The sequence below is a fragment of the Aythya marila genome (assembly GCF_965140915.1).
Source record: "Aythya marila genome assembly, chromosome: 17".
NCBI classification, from domain to species: Eukaryota; Metazoa; Chordata; class Aves; order Anseriformes; family Anatidae; genus Aythya; species Aythya marila.
In genome coordinates this window covers 7,857,938-7,872,342 of record NC_139058.1, presented here as the reverse complement: position 1 = coordinate 7,872,342, position 14,405 = coordinate 7,857,938, and the positions used below count along the sequence as shown (strand labels likewise).

Here is a 14,405-nt window from a genome sequence, read left to right as displayed (position 1 = left end):
CAGCGCCGCGCGCGCCCCCGGCGGCCGTTAACGGCCGCGCGCACGACCGGGTTCGGGGTGGGGGGGTTGGGGAGGGGAGGAGGGAGGGGGAGGGGGAAGGGGAAGGGGAAGGGGAAGGGGAGGCCACGCCCCCTCCGCGAAGGGTTCATTGTGGCGCGCGCGGTGTCCCCGCCTCCCCCGTCACCGCGTTCTTTGATTGGCTCTGAGCAGCGGCGGGGGCGGAGCCGGGAGGAGGTGGGGAGGGAGCGGGCGGGAGGCTGCGAGCAGGTGCGCCCCGCCCCGGCCCCGCCCCGCCCCTCGGGGAGCACCTCAGGGACCCGGGTTCGAGTCCCGGTGCCGCCCCGTCCCCTCACGGCGCCCCCCAGCACCCGGGCGAGCGGGGAACGGCGGCGGCGCGGCTCCCCCCGGCCCCCACAGCCCCGCCGCTGCTCCTCCGGGCTCCCGTCCTTCGGGGCACGGCCCGAGGCGTTTGGCCGTTCCATGCCCGCGGGGCTGTAGCTGTGGGGAAGGGGCGTCCCTGAGGGACGGTGCCGGGACGGAGCCCCCGGGGGCTGCTGCCGCCGGTGGGGGCGGCCGGAGGGGGCGGGTGGGCTCCTGGGGCTGCCCCAGGTTGTGGAAGGGAGCCCTGGCTCCTCAGCCAAAAACAGCTCAGCCGCGTCCCTCAGCACGAGGAGAGCGTGCAGCCCGCCTGTCCTCCCTGCCCAGGTAGAGGATGGAGACCCTGGACGAGTTTGACAACGAGTACCCCCTCAGCATCGCGTTCTGCAGGCAGATTTCCCCAGAGGACTTTGAGGAGCAGTCCGTGTCCTACACGCAGCAGTGCCTGCAGGAGCTGTACGCGGCCATGGAGCAGAACCCGCGGGTCTGTGAGAGGGCTTTGAGGAAGCAGAAACAGGTGGAGAAGGAAGAAGCTGGCTTGTTCTCTTACATAAAGGTACTTGTGGCCTCCTTGTAGGAGGCTATCAGGATGATAATGAGATAGGAGGGTGAATCACTTCTTTTTCAATAAAATAAAAACTGAGTGTGCAAGTCTCACAGCCAGATAGGCCATGTTGTGCCAATACTCATTTCCTGGTTTTCTTCAGGTGTTCATGTTCATGGGTTTTCTGGAAACATTGAGCTCTCTGTGTTCTTCTGTGGAAATCTGGAGGCTCATGGATGTGTTTCCATCATACTGCTAGGATGAATCATTTCTAGGGCTGGAAGTGCAAGATGAGGTCTGTTGTCCTCACATGCTAGCTTTGATTCTGAGCTCAGTGTTTGTAAAGGTCCTAAGTGTTACTGAAATCCCTTTGTAGGGATAAATAAAACCCATTGTAGAGGCAAAAGTAAAATACTATCGCTATGTAAAGAAACACTGTGCTTTTGAGCTGTACCATCCTGAGCTGGGAAGAGAGCTGGGCTGCAGTCAGAAGCATTTCAGAAACTTAGTATAAGTCTTTCCCTGTAGTAGTAACTGTAGGTTTGAGGTGGGTAGTACATCTGCTGCTGGGCCATTCTAGCGTTCCCTAGATACTTTCAGTGGAAAGATGGGAGTGCCAACTCATTCTATGTCTCTCTTACCCCATACACATTTCTGTCAGCCTACGCTTACGTTTGGACCCTTGGTCATGTTTCTTATTTACGCACGTTTGGTGGTGTAGAAGGTCTAACGGCAGATTTAACAGCCCCCCAGGCAAGCCCTTGTATAGGGGATCTTGTCACGTAGCATGAAGCGCCAGGCCCTAGGCAATGGCAGAAGTGGTGGCGGGGTTTGAAGAGGCTGTGCAAAGTTACTCTTTAGGGCTTGGAGGAACATTGTGGAAAGCAGAGTAACAGTAGGCCAGCGGTTGCTCAGACTGACTTATTGCCAGTTGACAGGAAGAACGAAGAATATATGAACATCTTTTGCCATGCCAGTCTGTGCTTCTGTTCTAAAAGCAGAAGTAGGAACTGAAATAAAATATTCCTGTGCTTGCTGTGCATGGGAGCTCTGAAGCTGTACAGAGCTGGCATGTGATATGCTGGAGGGATGGTGCCTGTGTGGGTTTATGGTGCAGAAGTGAACTCTCAGTGTCTTATCTTTGTCTTCTCTATTGTTGTTTTCTAGGCCAAGATTTTTTGGACTCTGCAGGGAGAATTGAATTACTCTAACTACATGGACATTGCAGAGATGAGAGAGAAAGTATGCCAGCTGAGACGAGACATGAAGAGAGTAAACAACTATGCTCAGGGTAATGACTGCTTCAGTTTCCTTTTGTGTCTGGAGACCAATACTAGACACTTGTACTGTTACTCTTCTTCTCAGGCTCAGCTTTTCTTCTTACCTGCCACTGTATACTTAGTGATGCAGAAGGAAGAGCACAGATGTGGTAATTAGGTATCTTTCCATAGTGGGAAGAGAGAGAACTGGGGTCTGCACACAGACTTGCAGGTATCATCTGTGTCTGGAGCACTGTTTTTAAATCCTGGCTAGCTTGACTCTGTCTTTCACCTTCCTGAAGTAGTTTTGTTTCTGGTCATTCAGGAAAGATCTCAGGGAGAACAGTGATACTAATCTACTATCTCATTCATGAATTTTCTTATGAATTCATGAAAAGTTCTCATGAATTATTCAGAGACACCAGAAAGGTGTCTCTGTGGTCTTTCTACTACCCCAGATCTGCTGTGTTGCTGCTGGATACCGTATTGATGCCCCTTTTCTATCAGCACCCAAACTGAAATCACTTGCTGCAAGTTTCTGTAGGAGAGGCATATATTTACTTGCTTGTCAAGACACCTGATTTATCTTCCATTTTGCAGGGCATAACTGAAACTTATTTCCTGTTTTTTTTTTTTTGGGTGGTTCTTATGAGCTGCAAACTCCATGTTTCATCACCCCCTTTAAAACAAGCTTTCCTCTTTGATCAGCTATTCACAGCTCCAAGTTTCCCTCTGACTGAAAGGTCCAATCACCATAAATCTGGCAGAGCTTTAGGAACTGTCTTCAACCCATTTGGCTGTGTGCAGCTCAGTAAATTGAGGTTATTATTCCCCTTCATGCTAAGCTGTGAAAACACATCAAAAAGCATTTGCTTCTTGTCTCAGCTCCAGTGCTGTTTTCCCCAAACAACAAAGGGACTCATCTTACTGAGAAGGCAGCCGTAATCTCTGGCTTTCCTTACCTGCAGGTACAGCTGCTTTATTGTAGAAGCAGTAATTGCACAGGCAGCCGAGGAGCCGTGCTGCAGCCACAGCCAGTTCTGTGCACAGACACAGAAGTCCCTCATTACACCAAGCAAGCTCTGTCTTGCCAAGTGCTAAACGGGAGGGTTGTAATCTGATTTTTGTCAGATGCCACTTGCTTGATTAAGGAACCAAACATCGCTTCCCACCAGCAGTGGTTTGTGTCAGACTGTGAACTCTGAATTGTTGCAGGTTTTTACAATTACAAAGTCCAGTTGGATTTCTTCTCCTTAGCCCTTGCCAAGGACCACGCTGGACATTTGGATGCAGCATGTGTCTGTCTTTTGATACCTTTTTTTTTTTTTTTTTTTTTTTTCTTGGAAGATTCTTCTGATAAAGGAGTAGCAGAATGTCCCAGAAGAGCTCTCATATTAGCAAAAATTCACTGTTTCTGATTTGCATGTGCTGAAGCTGCATATGTCGTCAGGGTCTTGGCAAGGGCTAGCAGCTCACTTGGGTCATTCATTCAAAGCTGCTCACCTCTAGTTTGCAAGAGCTGTGCTGTACACTGTGAGACCTTTTAACGCAAAATGCTTTTTATAATCCTCCTCTTTTATTTTTAGCCTTATTGTTACCTGCCTGGCCAATTGTCAGTGTGAGCAGGTATGATTTTCTTATTGTCCATCTCTTACTGTCCATTTCTTATTGTCCATGCGTCCTGTATCTACCAGGACTTGGGTGCACAGGTGACAGACCACTCAGCTGTGCAGCTCCCACTGGGGACTCTTCCACTTAAAATCTCACAGAAGCAATACGATAGGAGGAAAAGGACTAATGGGCTTCTTTGTGTTATTATGCCCAAAACATCATCCAGATTTTTTTTTAACTTTAACCAGAAAGATTAAAGCTGTTTAACACCCCACATATCAGAAATTCCTGACCTTTTCAGAAAGAAAGCATCAGTCAGGAGAAATCTGGCATCTGAAAGGTTTTTTCACATGTATTATATGTGAATATATATCAGTGATGAAAATGGCCAGACCAGTAGGACTGGAGAAGCAAAGTCCTCTATTGTAAATTTATTCTCTTGCTACAATTATATTTTCTGTAATCTAAAACCACAGCTGTTAAGGCTAAGTTAATTTAGATCTCAAAACCCCTGCACTGTGCAGGGTGTCATGACAAGAAGCACTAACCTCAGGTGTTTTCCTTTCCCATAGGCACCAGAAAGCCTCCCAGGATGGTTGCTTTCAGTTGCTATTTACCTGGGGCTGCCCTAGGACAGGTTATGTGAGAGGAAGACTCCATCTGTCCTGCCCAAGCATTGGGTTTTGAATGAATAGACTGAGGAAACCAGTAACTTGGCACTGATTTGAAATATTTTTTTTTCTCCACACAGGTGCAAAGACTAGGAAAGGAAGACATACAAGGCACTCGTGGGGAAAGATGCACACTCTAGAAGGTGGATTTAGCCCCTTGCGCTCCAAGGCTCCTGAACCTCCCAAGATCACAATGCCCAGGGTCTTTGGTCCTTTTCCAAAACTCACGAATCAGCAGGTTTGTCAGCAGGAGCAATCTGACTGTAGGAGATGGGAGGCTGTGCTTACACCATTCCCATCAGGCACACTCCAGGCTGTCTCCTGGGTGCTGCTCCTTCACCGGAGTGCAGTTTGTGAGACAGCTCTCATCCTGCAGAACTCTATTACAAAGTTTGCTCTGAGGGTTTGCCCAGAACTGAAGGCAAGGTTTGCCAAATATGAAGTAGCTTTTGTTTGCTCTGGGTAACTCCAGCCCCCCTTTCATAGGAAGGGCAGAAGCATCCATTATAAGGTACTCACAGCTCCTCTAGCCAAACCTCAGGAACCTGTTGTGTTAGGAACAGCTGTAAGAAAGAGTACAAGTTGTTGATTCAGCTAAATTCATTGTTTAAAAACAAACAAACAAACAAACAAACAAAAAAACTGTACTTGTGCTGTTGTCTAATGTGTGCTTTTACCAACCACAGGTGGACAGAACTACAGTTTCAAGCCCTGATCTGAAATTCTGGTGGAATGGCATAGCAACAGTGAACCAGAAAAGGTAGGAGAGCACTGAATCATGCAGGGGATGATCATGGCTGGGTTAAACCAGACAAGGTTGCTAGGAAGGATCTGTGTTTCCCCATGGTAATAGGGAAAGAGATCATTCCTCAGGCTCTGTAACACTCTTCTTCTGTTAGTTTCAGCCGGTGGTTGATTTGTGTCCTATACTGCTCAACCCTGGGGATTTCTATAACTATATCCAGGCTGGAAACTTGAGAAGCTGAGAGATTTCTCAAGACAGGTCTTTGCTAGCTACCTGCAATGGCATAGTCAGCTTCTGATAGCTGTTATCTCTCTGCCTTGCTTCTTCCTACACAAAGAGTGCCAAAGGAGTGACAGGGGAAGGTGTCAATCAGCGTTAGAGTGGTGCAGAATTGGCTTTTGGTTTGGAACTTTAGGCATTTCTCAGTTGAGCAATCTTACTTCCCAGTGGTGGTGGGGGAACACGTTAGGAGATTAAGTGTTCTGATCCTGCTGTAGAAGTAGTCAATTTTAGTAGTGCTGGATCAGCCGGGTAGAAAAAAAGGAACAACTTTGTCTCAGCCTCATATTCATTTTATGTATATGTGCTCACTACCGTATAGTAATAAACCATGCACAGGAAATTTACTGTAAATGTTTATCATTTACTGTAAGTCACTGTCCCTCGTGACTTAAAAGCATATAGTGCAATATATAGTGTAATCTGTGCAGGGTCAGGGTAGAGACGCCTTTATCAGTGATGCTGAAGAGACGCCGCGACTCCCATGTGCTCAGCTGCTGAATTGGAGGCAGGAATGGGCGTAGCAGGTTTAGTCACCTGTCACATTGGTAATGCCCGGTCCTCACTGCAGACATTTTCTTCTTTCAGACTTCCTGGCAGTGCTCCCACGCCTCCTCCTCAAAATGCTGGCTCTAATGACACCAAACTGGCAGCCTCCGTTTTTAACACAACTATGACATCCACGTTTCAAGGTGGTGCTGAAGATGACATGGATAATGAAAAACCTGGCCCCAGTTCCTCTGCTAAAGAGGCATAAATGTCTCTTCTAATATGAAAAACCTAAACGAATAAACGCTGTGCAAGTGCCCTGGTTGCGTGTGGAGGCTCTGCTATGCCTTAGCCATGGTTTCTGCAAAAGCTTTCATTAGCAGGACAATTGTACTAAGAAAAAGATGACTGACATCTATGAGCTTTCTTCACTACCAAACAGCAGATTTCTAACTCACTGGCAAGTAGGATCACCATTAAATGGGAGCAGAATGCAGGTAGTGGTCCTGAACTTACCTGACATGGCATTGAAGTGAAGCAGCATCTCCTAAGACCCATTATAGCTAAGTCTTGAAACATGTTAAGTATCTAATTTCCTCCACCTTCTGCAGAATTGGGTCCTCGAGTATCCCTTTGATTCTGTATTTTACTTGCTCCTGAAAATGGCAACAACAAAACCAAGAATTTTTCATCCTGTGGCCAGATCTCCTGGCTTTGTTATTGCCCTTTTAGTAAATGACTCTGGCACTCTTTCTTCAAAAAAAGTTCTTGTCAAAATCATCAGTATAGGACACATGACGTGAGGAGTAGGTTTGGGGCATTTGGAACAACAATTACACTCCCTCATAACCATGAGAGGAGTGGTAGATTCATATGGAAGGTTGGGTGAAAAATGTGATGTTCCAGTCTGGGCAAGATTCCCCACATATGTTATAATATATGTAAAGCTACCACCCTAAGGATTACCAAAACATGGCTACCCAGTAGTGACAGATCTGTTAGGAGTGTGCAAAATCACATCTGTGAATAGCTTGAGCTCAGTCCTGAGGGAAACCTATTGTGCAGATTTAATTGCATCTCTCTCTCTCAATTCATCAACTGTTAGTAATTACATCCTGCATTTTTGCAATGGAAAAAATGAATCTAAACTGGCTATTGAGACTGTCCTTAAATAAATCACAGGAGGGAGAGGAAATTGCAATGCAAATAGTATCAGTCATGTAAACAATTTTAATTCACTACTTAGTTATTCATTAATTAAATAACATCTTTAAAAAATGCATTCTACAAAAGGTAGCAGCCACACTGAAAGCAGCTCTGGTCAGATATTAGCTTAAAGTAAATCCTCTGGCATCTCAACAATATTCCATTTTTAAAGCGTTCGGATAGTAAGCAGTTCAGCTGGTCAGCTGACAGTTGAGAGAAGTGCTGACTTCCCCTCTTTGCTCAAAGACGTCAACCTTGCAGTCTGTGCTTTCAAATCATTTCTTACAAGAGCAGTATTCTTGTTCAGCTTCTCTTTTTAGCCATTTTTTTTAAAATGGCAACAGCAAATCCCCTTGAGTCCTTACCCTCTTTAGCATGCCCCACGTTTGCCCACTAATCGCAATGGATCCTCCAGCTGATACTGTGGTGTTCCACATTGCTCTCCTCTGCTATTCTACCTCAAGTTACTTGGTAAAACTCCCTGCCCCTCACTCTTCTCCTGGGACAACTATTCAAAAAAAAAAAAAAAAGTGTTGTTCTCACATGTCTGGTTATCCTGTCCCAGTGAGTGCAAAGAGAAGGCACTGTTTACAACGACAAAGTAAGGCAGAAAAGACATTTTTTCATCATCATTCTCCTTCCTTGTTAAGTGGAGCGGGTGTCAATGCAGAAAACAAACTGGTCAGGTCGACATGCGCGAGGCTTGCTGCCCTCTCCTGGTGTCATCAGGGGCCACACGTAAGGATCTCACAGATGCCCCTGAGATTGAAGTTTTTCCACTTTTGAGATGGTAAGTCCTGTAGGAGGGGAGGTAAGAAGCTGCTTTATCGATGGAATCGACCATTTTCGTTATTCTCATTTCAAAAGAGCAGTGTTTTGATCAGCTGGATCAATTCAACCAGACAGCTTTCAAATTGTCAGTACGAGTACAGTGACTTGAGAAACTTTCATGAATTGGTTTGTTACAACGAAAATTGTGTGCAAAGGTAGCAGCACTGATCACATTCTCTGAATCTGCAGATGCCCCCGATCCCCTGTAGTTTTCTGTTTGTGACAACTGGATTGGAGGTCAACATTGCTAGGTTTTCTGGTCTCCTTTGCCTAATTTTCTGGGAGCATTTGCACTGAGTATGCTTTCTGTTTATGATCACGGGAAGCAGTATAATAGCCCATCAGAGCATACCAGGCACAGATGAAAATTTGCAGCCAGGCTTTGATGGGGATATATTTTTGATGGGAGCATTGTGGGAACATCTTTTTAGTCAGCACATCTCAGTCACAGATTTTAATGGATACAGAAACCCATCTTCTTACCCCTTAAGGCGACTGACCAGGGAAGGTACTCACCTTGGAGAAATATTTTTACTCCTGATAGCTGCTGATGTTCAGTTTGCTGGGTCAGTGTGCAACGATCAGAGGCAGCAGCTCTCCACAGCGGGAATTCAGTTTTAAGGATGCAAAGTGGTCTAACCTTGTGGGCCCAATGTTAAGGATTGCAATGGGCAGCTGCTTCTCCCGGGCAGCAAGAGCAAACCTGTAACCAGAGTACACCTGCAGGAATACCAGCAGAGAGAATTATTGGCAGCACAGGCAAAGGAGAGCTACAGAAAGGTCTAAAGAAAGTAAAGTAGTTGCTGTTGGCAGGAAAACGGGGCTGTATGTACACTCTGTGTTATGCAACTGCACTTAATTCAAGTAGGAGGTTTCTCCACTCATGAGTGCACAGAAGAGAACAGCTTTTGACTTCTTATCAGTGAAGGGTTTCCACTTTTGTAGAAAATATATACATTGAAGGGGAAAGCCCTTGTCTTTTAGTAAATCTCTGCAGCAGTTTTTATTAGTTATCATAGGTACTTAAATGCTTCTGCTTCGATGGTTCTCACATGGCCCAGTTTAGGTACTACAAGAATGAACGTAAGGCATTTCAATCATTCCTGTGCAAAGGATTATGTGCTTAAGAAGTGCAAGCTCAAGGAATTTGTCTCCAGTATCCTGAAGTGAATTGCAATCAGCCAAGCCTTCATTTTCTGCCTTTCTGGAAAGCTTTAGTTTTTCTTAATGTAATAGAAACTGTTCCTGGAAAATCTCTTACACAAGCTCTATTCCAAAAGCTTTCACAGGTTAAACACCAGGGTTTTCTAGATCACCTTATCTTACAGATAAAATACGGTTCACAGAGAAAACGTGGTGTGATACAAAGGACAGTCCTAAGCAGCAAGCAGAGAGTTCTGGTCTCTTCTTCAGAAGCTTGATTAGGACTTAGAAGTCCTAAAATCTGGTATTGCACACAGCTTTCCATGAGGCCTCGACAGCTGGCATAGGCTAAAAAATTCAAGGGAAAAAAAAAAAGGTGGGGTGGTGATGTTTGCAGAACTGAATTGTGTCAGGTATCCTGGCTTTATGGGCAAGCGTGAGCCTCCAAGGCAGTGATGGAGGAGGCAGCAGAGTGAGGTCTGAAGTGTGAATGGGGTTATTTACAGCAGCATGACTGAGACTGGCAGCGGAGTTACAGGCTCAAACAGGATAACTGTAGAACTAAATCCCAACAACAGTAAAAATAAATTACCAAGAAGCTCTGAAGTGGCTGTGGTGACTGCAAACAGCAGTTCTAATTTGGGGGTCTAAGAACTTGTTGCAAGCAGAGTAGCCCAGAAACAGGAACGCAGGGTGGGAGGAAGACCTCCTTACCTGCATAGAGGATCCTGCCACCAGCATGGAGTCTGACTCTGCCAGGCGTTGGTGCACAAAATCCACCTTTTCCCGGCTCACCGTGTCTCCAAAGAAGGTCACGTCGGGCTTCAGGATGCCACCACATTTACTGCAAGCTGGGACTTGGAAATTGCGCACCTGCTCATCTGTCAGGAAGACGTCCCCATCCGGAGCCACACCGAGTGCTTCAGCTTTCCAGGTAGGATTCAGAGCTTCAAAATGCTCCTGAAGCTCAGAGCGCAAGGTTTGATCTCCACAGCCCAGGCAGAAAACCCTGAAATGCAGAGCAAAGTCATAATAGAGAGAGAGAAGCTTCTAAGGAACTCATTCCTTAGAACAAGGAACAAACTTTGAGGAACTTGTTCCTTAGAAGGCCTGGAAAGTCTGTTGTCATCGCCCCCATTTATGTAACAGACAGTGCAGGTCACTGAGCTGTCTTTCTGACTCCAGCTGTTGCTTTGCAGGGATGCTCCAGGGTAAGCACTTTGAACCCTGTGCATCCCGTCTCACAGTTAGGGCTTGGCTTTTTCATCAGGAAGTTCTGGGTGACCACAGGCAGACTGTGATGGCTCCTCTCCAGACGACCAGCCCGTGCATTTCTGGCACCACCCTCTCTACTTAGCCCTGGACACTCTTTGCATCCTCAGGATCCCCCTGCCTTCACTAAGAGGACATTTGCTGCAGCAAGGAAATGGGAGGTTCGGACTGATATAAGTTCTAAGCATAACCCAAACAGTACTCCAAAAATGGGGAGTTGTTTGTTTCTTAAACACCGCTCTGTGAGCAGCGCTGGTGCACAATCCTCATCACCCCAGCACAAAACCACCCTTGAGCACGCCATCTCCACTAACATAGAGCTTTTACATTTTGCCTCCTTTTTCAGCAGCTACCACTGCACTGACATGTTGGTCACCCCGATCGAGACACGAGAGCATCAGCCATCCTCCTGTCCCTGCGGGGTACCTGTGTGTGCAGCCGTGCAGTTCTGTCAGGCGCTGGCTCCCAGCTTTGGTGTGGAGGGCGTCCACGTTCTGGGTCACCAGCCAGTGAAGCTTTCCCAGTTTCTCCCAGTCTCTCAGCACCAGGTGCGCCGTGTTGGGCTGGTGGGAGGAGAACTGGGGCCAGCCCACGAAGTTCCTTGCCCAGTACCGCTGCCGGGCACTGGCGCTACGAACAAACTCTGCGTGCTGGATGGGCCGCCTGTCGGTCCTGGCGTAGAGCCCGACTCCTTCAGAGCGGTAATCTGGGATCCCTGATTCTGTCGAGATTCCAGCCCCGGTCATTACAAAGAGCTTCTTGGAGTTAGAAACAAAACGCTGCAGCTCCTCTACTTCCACAGGATCCGGGGGAAGACAGGCTGGCACGAAAGCCAAGTTTGGAGAGGGCCTGGACACGGAGTGGTGTCTGAGGTGATGGAGTCGGGTGGCTCGGCAACCCCCTGGCAACCTCCTGGCAGAGAACATGCTGAGCTAAAAGCCAAGAACAGAACACAGGGCAGGTAAAAGAAAGCAGAGAGCATGTCCCTGGCTCTATGTTCTTGGGATTCTCTGGAAAACATTGCTGATAAGTTTTCTTTGCTCTTTTTTTTTTTTTTTTTTTTTCTAACAAAATCAGAATGACTTTGGAGCAGTTAAGTACACCCTGCTGTGCGAGGACAGTGTTTGCATGTCCCTTTCACAGAGGGGTGCTGAAGGTGTGAGGGTGTTAAAGGCAGTTTGAGGAGGGCACCAAGCACCTCACAGCTGAGCTGTTGCAGTGTAGGGACAGTTCCTTAAAGGCTGCCTGCTGGAAACGTGCCTGTGAGACCTGTGGCAGCTCTGAGAAAGCTCTTCAACTAGCGAGCTTGTTTGTCTGCTAGGCAGGCAGCTCGCTCCTTCTTGAGCTTCAGAGCCTGGCTGGTTTTTATAGACTCCTGCTGTGTCTGAGTTGCTTTGCCTCAAGTCCTTGGTCTCCCTCAAGTACCAATTTTTACAGTTAGTAGAGCAATATCTGAATACACTGAAAGTCTGTATGTTCAGCTGTATTTTGATACTAAATAGATGCTAGTGGCAAAGAGTAGGTTTGTCTCAATTAACCTCCACCACTTCATTTTTGGTCGAATTACAGGGAGAACTGCCTGGACTCAGGGCCGTGGCACCATACTTTAGTAAATTAGACTGAAATCACCAATGTACAGACGCAGTGGCCATGCCAGTGTTTTTCAGGGCTGACTGATATCAGGGCTGAATCGTGCAGGCTTATTCTGGAAAGCCTTCCACTATAGTCCCAAATTATTTTTTATATCAAAGCAGAGGATTATGTTCATGATGATTTTTGCCTTGTTTTGTTGTTTAACAAGAGTAGTGTTGGGCCTTCTTTCTGTACAGGTTTAATTTTCCATATTAATTAATTAGGAGGGACAAAGTTTCCCAATAAACTGTGACTTGCTTTGAGAATAAGTCCTGTCGTGATGCTCCCAGCAGGCTGCTAAGCCAGCTTGATGGTGATTAAATTGCTTTAACTGATGAAAATTCTCCATTTCCCCCCCTTATCATCAAAAGATCTCTCAGAAGGAAGTGTTCAGAGGGGGAATGAAATGGAGATATAAAACAGGGTGACCCACAGGAGAGGGAGAAGGCAGCGGTGGGCGCAGCAGCAAGAACAGCAGCGCGTACATTTGAGGGAGGCTCTGAAGCATGACAGTGAGTGACAGAGAGAAACTTGCAAAGGGTTGAACGCTTCCTGTGAAATGCAAGGCTGCTGTCAATATCAAAGCGCTCAGATTTAAAAAAAGAACAACAACAATGCAAGCCAAAACCCAGCCACGCTTACGCAAAGCTCCGTAAAGCTACCTACCAGGGCCCACGGCTGGGTTTTGTTTTCTCACACACATCCGAAAGCTCCGCAGGAAGAGAGCAGCCAGCGCAGGCAGAGGACAGACAGCTTGCTACAGGGCAGAAATCCAGAACCGCATCACCCCAGCCTGTTCTGTAACAATGACACAGGGGGGAGGAGAGGGGTGGTGGGCACGGTGCGCACAGCCAGGGCCAGAAGCACCTTATGGTGAGTAATGCCCCAAAACCTACCTGTCATAGCGCTGCCCGACCGACCTCTGCAGGCCTGCGGACGAGGAGTTTGCTGGGAAATGTAGTTTGCAGCGAGCCCGAGCAAACACTACAACTCCCAGGCTTCAAGGAAAAAAAAATAATCGCCCCCCTTCCTGAAAGGTGTGCCTTGGCAAACACTGCGTGCTGCTCTCAGGAAGCACAGAATAAAGTCAGGTTTGGTACGGATGTAAGTAGTAAATAAGGTTTTGTAGGTCTGTGACCTTATGGAAGCCTGCGTTTTCCTTTCGCTGCTGCTTACTTGTCAGGTTTTAGCCTCAGAATGTGGCTGAGCAAATAATGGAAGGAAAATCCACTGGGGGTGGTTAAGGACACCTCGCTGGGGACATGTGCCTGGTTGGAGTGCGAGGGGACACAGGGACAGTACAGTATGTCGGCCCCATCCTTGTGCCCTTGGTGCCTCCACTCGGTGCTGGCCGAGGTTGAGCCAGGCTGGGGGTCCTGGTGGGTGTAGCTGGAATGACAGGAAAAAGGGTGGGTGAAAGATGTGGAAAAGGACCATGGCACCAAGGGTGGGCAGATAACAGCAGTCAGGTCTAGTGTGTTGGATGAATGTTGCCAGACCAAACCCGAGGTCAGCACGCCACAACCACTCTCCGAACAGCTCCTGAAGGAGGCGTGGATGAGACGTGAGGGGTGGTTGGAGTTTTTCAGCCACTTGCACCTCTCCCAGGGCACAGCCCGCGCCCTGAACCCTTTCACCAGTCAACTCTTCATCACCGAGGGGCTTGCCCCGTGTGGTGGTCGTGCAGCTTTTTCGTTGGCGTTAGGTTCGGGCAGCCTCTGTGCCAGGCCTGGGCAGGCTGCTGCTGGCCCACGGAGCCGAGGTGATGCCGGGAGCAGGGGCACGAGGGGCACGGAGCCCCCCGGATCCTCAGCGCTGCACCGGGTGCTGAACACGTTGGGTAACAGCACGCTCGGTCTCATGTGTTGTCCTCTGCGAGGCGCCTCCCCTTGAGGGGAAACGGGTGGTTTTGGGCAAAACCCAACGGATTTTCTTCCTTTTTGCCCAGGAAAGGGGCGAGGCCCCCCTCATTACCATACCGCCCTCCCAGCACCCTCCGCGGGCCTCCCTTGCCCCGCAGCCTCCCCCCTGCCCCCTGCCCCTCCCGTTCCCCAAAGCGGGGGCTGGGGGCGCGGGCACGGCGGGGCAGGGGGCGCGCAGGGCGGGGGCGCGCCGGGGGGCGGGGGGGGCGCGCTCTGAGCTGGGCGGGGGGGCGGCGGCGGGGTGGAGGCTGCGGGGGAAGGAGGCTGTTAGCTTTGCGCAGTGGCAGTATCGTAGCCAATGAGGTCAACCCGAGGCGCGATTATTGCTGATTGAAAACTTTTCCCAATACCCCGCCATGACGACTTGAAATACAGTCGGCATTGGCAATTTTTGAGAGCCTCTCCGGAGGCTGATGTTAGCTC

At 48.4% G+C, this 14,405-nt stretch overlaps 2 protein-coding genes across 2 annotated transcripts; one reads left to right on the top strand and one right to left on the bottom strand.

The window, feature by feature from the left end:
• The first annotated feature begins 3 nt into the window (after positions 1–3).
• LOC309884705 (uncharacterized protein) lies at positions 4–6,570 on the top strand. The gene is made up of 6 exons (XM_082773903.1): positions 4–50; positions 706–934; positions 2,090–2,213; positions 4,544–4,701; positions 5,150–5,223; positions 6,076–6,570. The coding sequence occupies exons 2-6, from the start codon at positions 713–715 to the stop codon at positions 6,242–6,244; spliced, it is 747 nt and encodes a 248-aa protein (XP_082630029.1). The 5' UTR covers positions 4–50; positions 706–712; the 3' UTR covers positions 6,245–6,570.
• Positions 6,571–7,194: 624 nt separating this feature from the next.
• SIRT4 (sirtuin 4) lies at positions 7,195–12,859 on the bottom strand. The gene is made up of 5 exons (XM_082773710.1): positions 12,727–12,859; positions 10,855–11,360; positions 9,871–10,165; positions 8,530–8,733; positions 7,195–7,979 (listed from the first exon to the last, which is right to left on the bottom strand). Exons 2-4 carry the CDS (start codon positions 11,352–11,354, stop codon positions 8,581–8,583), a joined length of 948 nt encoding a protein of 315 aa, XP_082629836.1. The 5' UTR covers positions 11,355–11,360; positions 12,727–12,859; the 3' UTR covers positions 7,195–7,979; positions 8,530–8,580.
• Between the last annotated feature and the right edge of the window lie 1,546 nt (positions 12,860–14,405).

Bases quoted from the DNA above. Each gene is read 5' to 3' on its own strand.
- LOC309884705 (XM_082773903.1), top strand. From the start codon at position 713: ATGGAGACCCTGGACGAGTTTGACAACGAGTACCCCCTCAGCATCGCG. The intron at 935-2,089 runs GTACTTGTGGCC...GTTGTTTTCTAG, and splicing joins GCTTGTTCTCTTACATAAAG to GCCAAGATTTTTTGGACTCT. The intron at 5,224-6,075 runs GTAGGAGAGCAC...TTCTTCTTTCAG, and splicing joins GCAACAGTGAACCAGAAAAG to ACTTCCTGGCAGTGCTCCCA.
- SIRT4 (XM_082773710.1), bottom strand. From the start codon at position 11,354: ATGTTCTCTGCCAGGAGGTTGCCAGGGGGTTGCCGAGCCACCCGACTC. The intron at 10,166-10,854 runs GTACCCCGCAGG...TCTGCATTTCAG, and splicing joins CTGCACGGCTGCACACACAG to GGTTTTCTGCCTGGGCTGTG. The intron at 8,734-9,870 runs GTAAGGAGGTCT...GTATTCCTGCAG, and splicing joins TGGCAGGATCCTCTATGCAG to GTGTACTCTGGTTACAGGTT.